The following is a 14061-nucleotide window of genomic DNA, read 5'->3' as shown; positions in this document are numbered from 1 at the left end:
TTCCGTAACTCAGTCTACAGTAAGAGCCCTTGATTAGGCTGTTTACAATGAATAATTCTCTACAACTCTATACACCAGCTGTTTTCTTTGGTCTTTGTCCTTGTAGCAATAATAAAAGGAAACTAATTTGTATTGTTTGAACTCAAGGCAGGGAGCAAGCTGCCTTCTATTTCTTCTGCCTCAACCTCAAACAATTATCTTCGTCTTCATTTCTCCTCATTATATTCCTTTTTTGATATCTCATATTCTTACATTTAAAAAATGTTAATGAAAAGAAAACAACACAAAGACCCTGGAACCGTAAGGAAGAAATAGGTGTACATACATAGACTGTGCCCATCACCTCCCTTCTTTTCTTCCTCAGGGAAAAGTACTTTTTCTTAGGAACTATGGAGAGTTTGGCCTTTTGGCTTTTCTCTTTCTTTAAAATTCTGCCTTGTTCTGGGGTGCCTGGGTGGCTCAGTGGGTTAAGCGTCTGACTTCAGCTCAGGTCATGATCTCACAGTTCATGAGTTTGAGCCCCGCATAGGGCTCTGTGCTGGCAGCTCAGAGCCCGGAGCCTGCTTGGGTTTCTGTGTCTCCCTCTCTCTCTGCCCCCACCCCCACTCAGGCTCTGTCTCTCTCTCTCAAAAATAAATACTAAAAAAATTTTTTTTTAATTTTGCCGTTTTTTACCTCCAAGTTCTTTAGAAAGTGTTTTATTTATATAGTCAATATGATGCCAAACACAGATATAATCGAAACCAGCGAAGCATAGGAAAGAAGAGGGAGAAGGTGGCAGCAGTGTCCATACTGATATTCAAAAGTGAGGGAGAGCGAGTGAATGATAGAACAGAAGGGTTGAGCTTCGAAGAGGACAAAGTCCTTGGCAACTTTGATGCCTGAGTGTAGGACATTGCAAGGGAGCTGCGCATAGGAAAGCTTAATGTCAGAGGGACTTATTGGAATTTATTTAATCTACTGGGGATTTGTTGCCTATAAACTTATCTACACCTTTTTTTAAAACTTTTTTTAAGTTTATTTATTTTGAGAGAGAGAGAGAGCGAGTGTGTGAGGGGGGGACAGAGAGAAAGAGAGAATCCCAAACAGACTCCACACCATCAGCATAAGCCTGACTCAGGGCTCCAACCCATGAACTACAAGGTCATGACGTGAGCCAAATCAAGAGTCCGCGGACTGAGCCACCAAGGCACCCCTATCTAAACTATTTTTTAATTTTTTTTTTTACATTTATTTATTTTTGAGACAGAGAGAGACAGAGCATGAACAGGGGAGGGGCAGAGAGAGAGGGGGACACAGAATGGGAAGCAGGCTCCAGGCTCTGAGCCATCAGCCCGGAGCCTGACACGGAGCTCGAACTCACGGACCGCGAGATCGTGACCTGAGCTGAAGTCGGACGCTTAACCGACTGAGCCACCCAGGCGCCCCTAAACTATTTTTTAATTAGAACATTTCTTCAGCTCACATGGACATTTTAAGTTTTAATCTCCTGGGGAAATCTTTCACTATACCCTCCCCATCAGCCATGGCTGATTATGTCTACCTCTGGGTCATACAAATGTACTGTGCATACATGCAAAGTATTACATTCACCACCCTGTCCTGTAAGGATTTAAGTGTCTAACTCTCTTAGGAGCCTGAGGATAGAGACTATTCCTACTCAGTTTAATACCTATGGAGTCGAGTACGATGCCTTGGCATGTTGCAGGTAACTCTACAAACCTTTCTTGCATAAATACCACATTGATAGATGACCGTTTACCACTCATCGTATAGTTGGACCTTTTTCCTACAACTAAAGTTACAAAACTTTTTTCACAGACGATGTGTTTAAAATATGACATTCAAGTTGTAAAATAAGAGTGTCATTTAGTTCTGTTAAGCTGAACGACTATAAGCTCCACCAGAACGGTACACACGCACCCGAGCGTCTCTGGAAGGGGCAGGACGGCAAACCACCGAGATGGGTCTCACTCCTCCTGGGCGCCTAGAGAGGCTCCGGAAATGCCCGGGAGGGGTGGGCACCGCAGGGAGTCGGTGACGCACATCCGGCAAGGTTTTATTCGTACTTTTGGTCACCTGGCGCCGCGGGTCGTGGTTGGACTAACTGCGGGTAGGAGGAGTACCGGAGGGGGCCGGGCCGGATAGGGCCCCGCTTGAGACGGGACAGTGGGGCCCGCCGCTCGGTGAAGGTCCGATGAGTTCCGTGGCTTTTTGCAGGGTTTGCTGTCTTATCACTTGAAGGCAGAACTCCGGAAAAGTCAGCACGTGCTGGAGAAAGATGAGTTCGAGCTTGACCGCGAGTCAAGTCAGTGACGCCGAGGCAGGAGCCTGGATGGCAGCTGGGAAGTCTAGGGTCGCCGCGCCGTCTCTGCGTGATGGACTTTTGATAGTGAAAGTGGAGGAAGACTCACACGGAGGTCAGGAGTCGGACCTGCCCGCGGACTGTCAGGATTCCGAAAAGTCGCGGCAGCAGTTTAGGCGGTTCCGTTACCAGGAGGTGGCTGGACCCGAAGAGGCGCTAAGCCGGCTCAGGGAACTTTGTCGCCGGTGGCTGAGGCCTGAGATGCATACGAAGGAGCAGATCCTGGAGCTGCTGGTGCTGGAGCAGTTCCTGAGCATCCTGCCCCAGGAGCTCCAGGCCTGGGTGCGGAAGCACTGCCCGCAGAGCGGGGAGAAAGCTGCGGCCGTGGTGCGCGCTTTTCAGAGAGCGCTTGATGGGGCCTCACCCCAGGTGAAGAGTGAAAGTGTTCTGGTGGTAGGGGTGTGAGGAATAGAGGTACACGGGATGCTAAGAGTTTCAGGCCTTTTTTCCTTGCTACATTTTTGAGCTTCAGGGTGTACATGAAACTTTCTTTCTGTAGTGACAAATCTATCCAGGAAATGATCTTTGAGTTAATAGACTTCTGAGCACAAAACCAACGTGGGAGTATTGTCTACCCATTGTAAGATCGCCTCTTGTGTAACTAGATTATTTGCGGAAGAAAGGTGTCAGGATGGAAAGTGGCTTCATGTCGTTAACTACTTAGCAATAACTGAGCACTTTGAATGTGAGGTTCCCTTTTTGCTTTTTAACAGTTTGGCGACCCCCTCCTACAATTGATAATGGTACCTGGGAGAGTGGAGTAGGGCTGTAATGGAGGTAACTAATCATGCCTGTGTGATGAAACCTCCATAAAAATCCCAATAGTGTGAGATTCAGACAGCTTCCAATTGGTGAACACATCCATATACCTGGAAAGTGGCAAACTCCCAACTCTACGGGACAGAAGCTCCTGTACTCAGGACCCTCCCAGACCTCATTGTGTGTCTCTCCATTTTGCTGTTTACTGTATCCTTTATCATATCTTTTTGTAATAAACTGGTAAACCTAAGTGTTTCCATCAGTACTGTGAGCTGTTCAAGCAAAGAATTTAATTGGTAGGGGGAGGTCATAGGAACCTTTAATTTGTGGCCAAGTCGGACAGAAATTGTGGGTAACCTGGAGACCTACTACTTGAGGTTGGCTTCCAAAGTTGGGAGGGGTGAGTGGTCTTGTGGGACCAAGCCCTTTACCTGTGGGATCTGACTGTATCCAGGTAGATAGTGTAGAATTGAGTTACACTTGAAGACACCTAGCTGGTATCACAGAATTATTTGATGTGTGGAAAACCCCTATATGTGGTGTCAGAAGTGAAGAAGTATTGTAGTGAAAGTATTCAGAGTATTGACAGTAGAAGAGACACACAGAAGTGTGATTTTTTTTTTTTCCTTTACCAGGAAGCAGAGGAGAGGCTCAGTTAAAAAACAAATGTTATTATACTCAGATTTAGAAATAGGAGGCACAGCACAACACTCAGGACTTCCTGGGAAGGACACCAGGGGTAGTCAGGAGGCAGAAGACTGGAGCAAGGGGAAGGTTTAGGCCAGCGCCTCTACTGAGGTTTCCCAAGGAAACACACAGGGCAGGGGGATCTGTTTAAGATTGGTTGTTCTGGATAATTTCAGCATGCTCTAACCTATAGGGCTGGTCCCCAGTTGCCCTGAAACCTGGCCCTAGGATGATTAAGGCAGAGTAATGTGGCATCCTGGAGTGTATATGCCAGGTAGAGGAGGTATTGCTTGAGATAAGCAGTCTTGGCTGAGCCCTTTGCTCTAAGAATTGGCTAGCCCTGGGAGGGGCAGTCTCCCTAGACAGATTTTGAACATACAGAAAAATGTTAAATGTATTTCCCTTTCCTGTCATTTAGTGAGAGATCCTTGAAGTCAATTTGTGACCCATCACTAGACAAACATGTTCGCACACCAATGTTAGAACCTTCCCTTTCTACTGTGGCTTTACCTTCTGTGAATGGTCAACTTCCATTTAAATAAGTTATCTCAAAATGTCATCTTGCCAGATAATTATCTTATTGTGCAATGTTCAAAGGAAGGGAAAGTAGATTTTACTGAGCATCCGCTGTCAGGGAGGTACCTTCATCTTCTTAAATTTATGTCCATTTCACGCACGAGGTAACCGTATCTCACAGCCAGCACTGGAATTTGGCACTTTCTAGTTACCTGTACATTTTTAATCTGTATCCGATTTCCATTTTGATAAATCACAGTGATACAACTCAAATGAAGATTTTGCTCTTACCCCAAATTAGTGTGGATAGTCCACAGAAAGAAAGGCTTTTCAGGATTGCAAGAGAATTTCAGCCTCTGTCTTTGTTACTCTGAAACTCCAGTTAGTACAACACTCCCTGGAACAGACTCGACAGCCATGGTTATTACTTGATTCCCAGGGCTTCCTTCTCAGGGTTTGCAGACTCCTCCGGAGTCTGGCCTCATCCTGAGATTAACAGTCACTTATGCTGTCCTGGGACAGCAGGTGCTGAGTGGAGGTCTCGTGTTGTTTCAGGAGTTGGTGAAGATTGAGAATGTGGCTGTGTCTCTAAACTGTGAGGAGTGGGAGCCTCTGGACCCAGTTCCGAGGGAGTTCTGCTGGGAGAGCGCACAGGAGGATCATAGGACCTCGGTCTCACTGGTCTCGCCGAGTAAGTGCTGGCTTTGTTTCTAGCTGTGTGTGATCTGTCTCTGAGCCAGTCACACACCCATGTTGAGAGCTATGGAGTCTCTTTTGTGACCCCACTGGGACCTTGCTGTTCTGTATTGTTAGGTGAGAGATTCAGCTTTTTATTTTGGTTCATTTTAAATAAAATGCATACAGAAAAATATAAAAAATATAACAGGCACCTTATATCTACCACCCAGATTTATCATATTTTAATATTTGGCCCTAATGGCTTCATTCTCCCTCCCTTCCTACCCCCCCCCTCCCCCCCCCCGCTGAGAAAAAAATGTAACAACTGTAGATGAAACTCTGGATACCCTCCCTGAAGCTGTTCCCCTCACTCTTTCTTCAGAGGTAACCGGTATCCTGATTCTGGTACTTATTTCCATGCATGTTTTATATTTTCTACATGTACATGTAGCTACATGTGCACATTACGTGTGCACTTTCTATATGCAAAAATGTGTATATAAACTGTATATGAACATAAATACATATACTTGTAAACATATATAGTATTTTTAAATGTTTTGATGCTGTATAAATTATATTGCTGTTTGATTCTTTTGCACCTTGCCTTTCTTTTTTTTCCCCATTACATTTTTGGGATTTATCCATGTTGGCACATGTAGCTCTAGTCCACTCATTTTAACACTTATATCTTTCATTGTATGACTTGTCCAAAATTCATTTATCTACTGTCCTCCATCAGTGGACATCAAGGCTTCTAGTTTTTCACTGTTACAAATAGCATTGCCTCGAACATACTTGAATCCTTCTGTGTTCATATATAGGAACATATATAGGAACTATAGAGAATAGACTTAGGTGTGTTTGCCCATCTTACTGTTCAGAAGGCAGGAGTGCAACCAGTTTGTACTCCTACCAGAAATACATGAGAATTCTTCCTTCTCTACATCCTTACTGACATTTGGTGCCTGGCTGATGGCGTGATGTCGCAACACGGTAGCTCACGTGTTCCTTTTAAAATGTTACGTCACGCCTCTGCTCAGAACCTGCAGTGGCTCTCTATTTCATGCAAAGGAAAAGCCTGTGTTGCCAAATGTGACAAGGCCCCGTCACCCTGCACACCCCTCTCCTACGCTGCCCCTCGCTCATTGTGCTTCAGCCCCACTGACCTCACTGTTCCTTGACCATGGCAGGCATCCTGCCTCCTGTTCTTCGCTCTATTTGATCCTTCCACCTGGAATATTCTTTTTTTTTATATATTTATTTATTTTTGAGAGAGAGAGACAGTGTGAGAGGGGAAGGAGCAGAGAGAGAGGGCTACAGAGGACCCAAAGTGGGCTCCACACGGTCAGTTCAGAGCTCGATGTGGGGCTTGAACCCACGAACTGTGAGATCATGACCTGAGCTGAAACCAAGAGTTGGACGTTTAACCAACTGAGCCACCTGAGCGCCCCTCTTCCTGGAACATTCTTCCTTCAGATCTCCACTAAGCAAACTCTTTGACTTGTCTCCAGTCTGTGCTCAGATCTCACTTTTCAGAGAGGCCTGACCTGACTATCATCTTTAATAGTGCAGTTTGCCTTTCCACTGTCCCCTTCTCCCACACTACTGTCCCATCCCTTACCTTCCTCAACTTGGTCCACAGCATTCATCACCCTCTGACGTCCTATAGAATTTACTTTCTGTTTATCTATTGTCTGACCACCTCTTCTAGAATGTAAACTCCACAAGGGGAGGGGTTTTTGTTTGGTTCTAATATATCCCAAGCAGTTGGAACAGATAGTGCTTGGCAGGTACTCAATAAATACTAGTTGGGTTAATGAATGAATAGCATCTTCTTGTTTTAACTTACATTTCCCTGATTGGTTCTGGGTTAAATTTTTTCAGATTTTTTGGGGGGGGGGGTGAGGGAGGCATTCTGTGAATTGTCTGTATCCTATCTCCCTTCCTTTCCTCCATTTTTTTTATTGCTTTGTGGCAGTTCTTTATATTTTCTGTATTAACTCTTTGTTATTTTACTATAAAGTAAGCTAGAAAAAAGAAAATGTTATTAAGAAAATTGTAAGGAAGGGAAAATACTTTTACAGTGCTGGACCAACTTTACCAAAAAATTCTGTGCATGACTGGGCCTTCACAGGTCAAACCCTTGTTCAAGTGTCAACTATAGTCAGGTTTTTTGATCTTTTACTTTATGGTTTGTGTTTTTCCAACCTTTGGAAAATACAAGGCCCTTCTCAATCTTGATTCCATCTTTGCAGAGGCAACTTTAATATCTTTTTTGTGTTTTTCACTGGTATTTTCATATTCCTAAATAGGATGCTTATTCTGCTAATTTTCCCCCGATTTCAGGTATTACCTCTTGACTGTCTGCTGAGGGAGACGGGACCATGCACACATTTAGCAGTCTGTAATTCTCTCATTATAGTTAAATCAGTTCTTTTGCATATTGATACAATATTTCAATATCCTACCCATGTAAATACTACCTGTAACCTGTATGATTACATGTCTTTTATTTTACAACTTCTAATTTTCTCTGGAATTAATAATGCCTCATTTTGCACGTGCTGCCTTTCTACCTATTGAACACCAGTCTACCCACAGTCTCCCTGTTAGAAATGTAAAACTGTATGTTCAAATGTATCAGGTATGCTATCAGTTTCATAGTCCCCTTGGAGGAAGCCTCCAGAAACTTCTGCTCCAGTGTGAATGGGCTTCCCTCCAGGCCTGCCACACGGCTATCGTCCTAAGAACCTTCTTTGACTATCACTCTGGAATTCCTTTTCTCTTTCCTGGACCCCACACCATTCTCTTCCTAGGTTTACCCCCTTCGATTTGATGGAGAACATCTTCCAGTATCTTCCAGAGAACATATTCTTGGGAGCTTAATTTTTTGAAAGTTTGCCTGAAAATGTCTGAAAATGTCTCTATTCCTGTCCTACATCCAGATCATGGGATGGCCAGATTCCCCATTAGAAATGATTTTACCATTGAATTTTGAAGACTGAATTTTCTAGTTAGCTTGCCATGTTGCTACTGAGAAATTGGATGCCATTGTGATATTTTATCCTTGGTGTGTGATCTGTTTGTTCGAAAGCCTTTAGGCTCTCTTCTTTATTCCTGCTAGTATGAAGTTTCAGAATGGGTGCAGCTTAGTGTGAAGGAGGGTGTTTTTTTTGTTTTTTGTTTTTGTTTTTTTGCATTCATTGTTGAGTAGCAGGTGGGTCCTTGTAACATAGACACCCACACTTTGAATTCCGAGAAATTAAAAAAAAAATTTTTTTTAATGTTTATTGATTTTTGAGAGTGAGAGAGACAGAGCATGAGTGGAGGAGGGGCAGAGAGAGAGGGAGACACAGAATCCGAAGCAGGCTTCAGGCTCTGAGCTGTCAGCACAAAGCCCGACCCTGGGCTTGAACCCACAAACCTCGAGATCATGACCTGAGCCGGAGTCAGACGCTTAATCGACTGAGCCACCCAGGTGCCCAATAAATTTTTTATGGTATTGTTTTATCTGTCTTTCAATCTATCTATTTAAAAAAAAATTTTTTTTTTTCAACGTTTATTTATTTTTGGGACAGAGAGAGACAGAGCATGAATGGGGGAGGGGCAGAGAGAGAGGGAGACACAGAATCGGAAACAGGCTCCAGGCTCTGAGCCATCAGCCCAGAGCCTGACGCGGGGCTCGAACTCACGGACCGCGAGATCGTGACCTGGCTGAAGTCGGACGCCCAACCGACTGCGCCACCCAGGCGCCCCCCTTTTTTTTTTTTTTTTTTTTAAAATTTTTTTTTTTTCAATCTATCTATTTTTATCTCATTATTTTTTTCCTGTTTTCTTTCTGGGATTTCTGTTCATTGGATGTTGGAACTCATGGACTGATCGCATCAGGTTCTTCTCTGATCCTTCTCATTTCTTTATCTTTTGTTTCACATTCTAGGAGATCTCCTTAGCTTTGTTTTCCAGCTGTTAATACTAAAGTATTTCTGCTCTCATTAATATTTTCAGGAGCCTTTTCTTGTTCTTTAAATATTCCTTTTCTTATAGCCTCCTTGTTTCCTGGATGCAATATCTTCTCTTATTTACCTGAGAATGTTAACTGTAGATCATTAGATTTTCTGTTTTACACATTGCATGTTTCCTCAGCACTTATATTCGAGGTTTTCCTGAAATGTTGGTAACTTTTAACTTTCCATTTGTTTTTGTTTTTGTTTTTAAATTTTTTTTTTAACGTTTATTTATTTTTGAGACAGAGACAGAGCATGAACAGGGGAGGGTCAGAGAGAGGGAGACACAGAATCTGAAACAGGCTCCAGGGTCTGAGCTGTCTGCACAGAGCCCGATGTGGGGCTCGAACCCATGAACCGTGCGTGAGATCATGACCTGAGCTGAAGTTGGATACTTAACCGACTGAGCCACCCAGGTGCCTCTAGGTCCTCTGTCTATTTTTAAATTGGATTGTTTATTTTGGTGTTGAGTTGTATAAGTTCTTTATATATTTTGAATATTAATTCCTTATCAGATATATCATTTGCAAATATCTTCTCTTATTAAGTAGGTTGTCTTTTTGTGTTGTTAATGGTTTCCTTTGCTATGTAGAAGCTTTTTTTTTTTTTTAAGATTTTATTTTTGGGCTGCCTGGGTGGCTCAATTGGTTAAGCGTCCAACTTCAGCTCAGGTTATGATCTCAAGAGCCAGCTCAGAGCCTGGAGCCTGCTTCAGATTCTGTGTCTCCCTCTCTATTTGCCCCTCCCCTGCTCGCACTCTGTCTCTGTCTCTCTCAAAAATAAATAAAACATTTCAAATATTTTTTTAAAATTAAAAACAAAAGATTTTATTTTTAGCTAGATGTTACACCCATCATGGGGCTCGAACCCACAATCCTGAGATCAAGAGTCACACGCTCCACCAACTGAGCCAGCCACATGCCCCCTGCAAAAGCTTTTTTTATTTTGATGTAGTCCCAATATCTTATTTTTGCTTTTGTTTCTTTTGCCTTAGGAGACATATGTAGAAAATAGCTGATGTCAGAGAAATTACTGCCTATGCTCTCTTCTAGGAGTTTTATGGTTTCGGGTCTCACATTTAGGTTTCTAATCCATTTTCAGTTTATTTTTGTGTATGGTGTTAGAAAGTGATCTGGTTTCATTCTTTTACTTGTAGCTATCCAGTTTTTCCAACATAGTTTATTGAAAAGACTGTATTTTCCCCATTGTATATTCTTGCCTCCTTTGTCATTGATTGACCTTTTGATTGTGGGCTTATTTCTGGGCTATTCTGTTACATTGATCTGTGTCTGTTTTTATTCCTGTACCGTACTATTTTGATTACTATAGATTTGTAGTATATCTTTTTTTCTTTTTAAAATTTTATTTTTAAGTGCTCTTTGCACCCAGTGTGGGACTTGAACTTAATAGCCCCAAGATTAAGAGTTGCATGCTCCACCAACTGAGCCTGCCAGGCATCCCTGTAGTATATCTTGAAACTGGTATTGTGATACCTCTGGCTTTGTTCTTTCTCAGGATTGCCTTGGCTATCAGGTGCTGTTTGGGGGAATTTCCATATGTCAGGCCTGGGCTTGCAAATTTTACCATAGAGAGATTTATTCAACAAATATTTTTATTGAGTGTCTGCAATAAGCCAGATGCTGTTCTTTTTTTTCTTTTAATGTTTATTCATTTTTGAGAGAGAGGGAGAGCCTGAGTGGGGGAAGGGTAGAGAGAGGGGAGGACAGAGGATCCGAAGAAGGCTTTCTGCTGACAGCACAGAACCCGATGCAGGGCTCAAACTCACGAACTGAAAGATCATGACCTGAGCTGAAGTCAGACGCTTAACTGACTGAGCCACCCAGGCACCCCAGCCAGGTGCTATTCTAAATGCTGGGGACGCATTAGGGAACAAAACCTATGAATCCCCTGTCACAAAAATCCCCACCCTTTCTTGGAGCTCATGGTTTGGGACGTGAGCAGAGAACAGCACTGAGGTTCTACCAATTGTGTGTCTGTTTTCACTTGATTCTCCTGATGTGAAAGTGGTCCCTGTCCCCTGTTCTCAGCTGTACCTGGTGTCCCCAGTCCAGAATTTATGTGGTTCAGTCTCCCTGGGGAGTAAACTGCAAAAATTCTGGATTTGGGGTGGAATCTGGTGGCTTAACTGCTCCTTTATATAAAGACTTGTAGTCAGTCCTAGATTTATCTCCCACCCAGACCCCACCTCCAGACATTGGAGGCATGGGGTGTGTCTGTTACTATAACCTATCACATGAATACAATTTCTCTTGTTAAACCATCCTCCGTTCATGGGGTACAAGCTATCGTGCCCTTCTTGACACCCCTTCCTGATATTGTGTCGTCTGCAACGGTGGAGTGGGGAAGAGGGAAAGAGATGGGTGTGTGGGTATAGGCACAAGTGTAAAAGGAAAGAATGGGGTTTGTACAGGTAAATATGAGTACATTTGGCAGGTTAATTAAAATCATTTAACTTGAAGGGCTCCTGGGTGGCTCAGTTGGTTAAGGGTCTGGCTTCGGCGCAGGTCATGATCTTGTGGTCTGTGAGTTCAAGCCCCACGTCAGGCTTTCTGCGGACAGCTCAGAGCCTGGAGCCTGTTTCAGATTCTGTGTCTCCCTCTCTCTCTGCCCCTCCCTGCTCTCGCTCTGTCTTTCTCCCTCTCTCAAAAATAAATAAACATTACAATTAAAAAAAATAAAATCATTTATCTTGAGGAGTGGTTCATGGAGAATGTTAAAAAGGTTTGGGAGGGTGCTTATTTTTTTGCAGGCACTTGCTTATTTTACTCTTGCACCAGCATGAAATGTCACCCTTTTTTCTTTCTTTCTTTTTTTTTTTTTATTGTACTTAAATCCAAGTTCTTTAACATATAGCGTAAAAACGGTTTCAGGAGTAGAATTTAGTGATTCATCCCTTACATATGACACCCAGTGCTCATCATAACAAGTGCCCTCCTTAATGCCCATCCCCCATTTAGCCCATCCCCCCACCCACCTCCCCTCCAGCTACCCTCAGTTTGCTATCTATTTAAGAGTCTCTTCGAAGATGTGGAGAAACAGAAACCCTCTTGCACTGTTGGCGGGAATGCAAACTGGTGCAGCTGCTCTGGAAAACAGTGTGGAGGTTCCTCAAAAAATTAAAAATAGATCTACCCTATGACCAGCAATAGCACTGCTAGGAATTTACCCAAGGGATACAGGGGTGCTGATGCATAGGGGCACTTGTACCCCAATGTTCATAGCAGCACTTTCAACAATAGCCAAATTATGGAGAGAGTCTAAATGTCCATCAACTGACGAATGGATAAAGAAGATGTGGTTTATATATACAATGGAATACTACTTGGCAATGAGAAAGAATGAAATCTGGCCATTTGTAGCAACACGGCTGGAACTGGAGAGTGTTATGCTAAGTGAAATAAGTCAGGCGGAGAAGGACAGATACTGTATGTTTTCACTCATATGTGGATCCTGAGAAACTTAACAGAAGAGTGGGGGGAGGGGAAGGGGGAAAAATTACAGAGAGGGAAGGAGGCAAACCATAGAAGACTCTTAAATACTGAGAACAGACGATTGATGGGGGTGGGGAGGGGAAAGTGGGTGATGGGCATAGAGGAGGGCACCTGTTGGGATGAGCACTGGGTGTTGTATGGAAACCAATCTGACAATAAATTATATATATAAAAAGAGTCTCTTACGGTTTGCCTCCTTCTTTTTATTTTTGAATGTTTCAGGTTTGGAAACCAGAACCGAGAACAAAGACTTTATTCCAAAACAAGAAATTTTAGAAGAAGTAGAGCCACAGGGGCAGCTACAAGAAGGGTCCCACAGGAAGGCTCCCCCTGGATGTAGTGACACTGGTGAGATAGGGGTAGAAAAGCAGTCAAGAAATCCCTCATCATTGAAACTGGAAAATTCTCCTGAAGAGGAAGGACTCCCCCGCACCGCAGATCTCAAGAATGGTCCCACGGAGGAGGGAGACTTCAGACATGACCAACTTGGGAACAGGGCCAGAAGTTCAAACTCTGTTCTTTGTCAGCACGTGCAGGCCACAGGGAGGCCCGTTGACCACAATGACCTGGGGGACAGTTGTATGCAGAGTTCAGAGCCGGTAAAGCATCACACAGTGAAACCTCCCCGCTCCTTTGACAGCGAGGAACAGCTCCACAGTGCAGACCTCTTTAAGACCCAGCGACACTTCCGTGAAGAAAGGCCGTATAAATGCGGGAACTGTGAGAAGAGTTTCAAACAGCGTTCTGATCTTTTTAAACACCAGAGAATCCACACGGGGGAGAAACCCTACCAATGCCAGGAGTGCGGGAAGCGCTTCAGTCAGAGCGCTGCCCTGATCAAACACCAGAGGACACACACGGGCGAAAAGCCCTACACCTGCCCTAAGTGTGGGGACAGCTTCCGGCAGAGCTCCCATCTCACCCGGCACCAGAGGATCCACATAGGAGAGAAACACTTCGAGTGTCACGAATGCGGGGAGACCTGCCGTATTTCCAACCGTTTTAGACATCAGAGAATTCACAAAGGGGAGAGACCCTACACGTGTGAGGAGTGTGAGAAGAGCTTCAAACGGTGCTCAGACCTCTCTAAACACCAGAGGATCCACACTGGGGAGAAGCCGTACGGGTGTTCTGTGTGTGGGAAACGCTTCAGCCAGAGTGCAACCCTCATTACACACCAGAGGACTCACACTGGAGAAAAACCTTACAAATGTCTTGAATGCGGGGAAAGCTTTAGACAGAGTCCACACCTTATCCGACACCAAAGGATCCATAGAAATAAAGTCCCACCGTTTTGACATGGCTGCTGCTTGGGCTGTTTTGGTGTGTGTGTGTGTGTGTGTGTGTGTGTGTGTGTGTGTGTGTGTTTTCTGTTGTCCAGAAACGACATCCTTTGGCATTTGGAGTATGTCAGTCATTTGTGGATCGTATTTCCATGGGCATCACACCCAAGATAGATCAGTCAGTAGGTCTCAGTACCTACTCTGAACATCACTGTGAAGCAGGAATGTGTAAGTGGGGAGCCCTTCCAAAGGAT

At 43.9% G+C, this 14061-nt stretch overlaps 1 protein-coding gene across 1 annotated transcript; it reads left to right on the top strand.

The window, feature by feature from the left end:
• The first annotated feature begins 2030 nt into the window (after window positions 1–2030).
• ZNF394 (zinc finger protein 394) lies at window positions 2031–13827 on the top strand. Its single transcript, XM_043561241.1, has 3 exons — window positions 2031–2734; window positions 4883–5018; window positions 12747–13827. Exons 1-3 carry the CDS (start codon window positions 2282–2284, stop codon window positions 13820–13822), a joined length of 1665 nt encoding a protein of 554 aa, XP_043417176.1. The 5' UTR covers window positions 2031–2281; the 3' UTR covers window positions 13823–13827.
• The last annotated feature ends 234 nt before the right edge of the window (window positions 13828–14061 follow it).

The sequence above is a fragment of the Prionailurus bengalensis genome, chromosome E3 (assembly GCF_016509475.1).
Source record: "Prionailurus bengalensis isolate Pbe53 chromosome E3, Fcat_Pben_1.1_paternal_pri, whole genome shotgun sequence".
In the NCBI taxonomy this organism is placed as follows: domain Eukaryota; kingdom Metazoa; phylum Chordata; class Mammalia; order Carnivora; family Felidae; genus Prionailurus; species Prionailurus bengalensis.
Note: the sequence above shows the minus strand (reverse complement) of the source record. Positions and strands in the feature narration are given on the sequence as shown.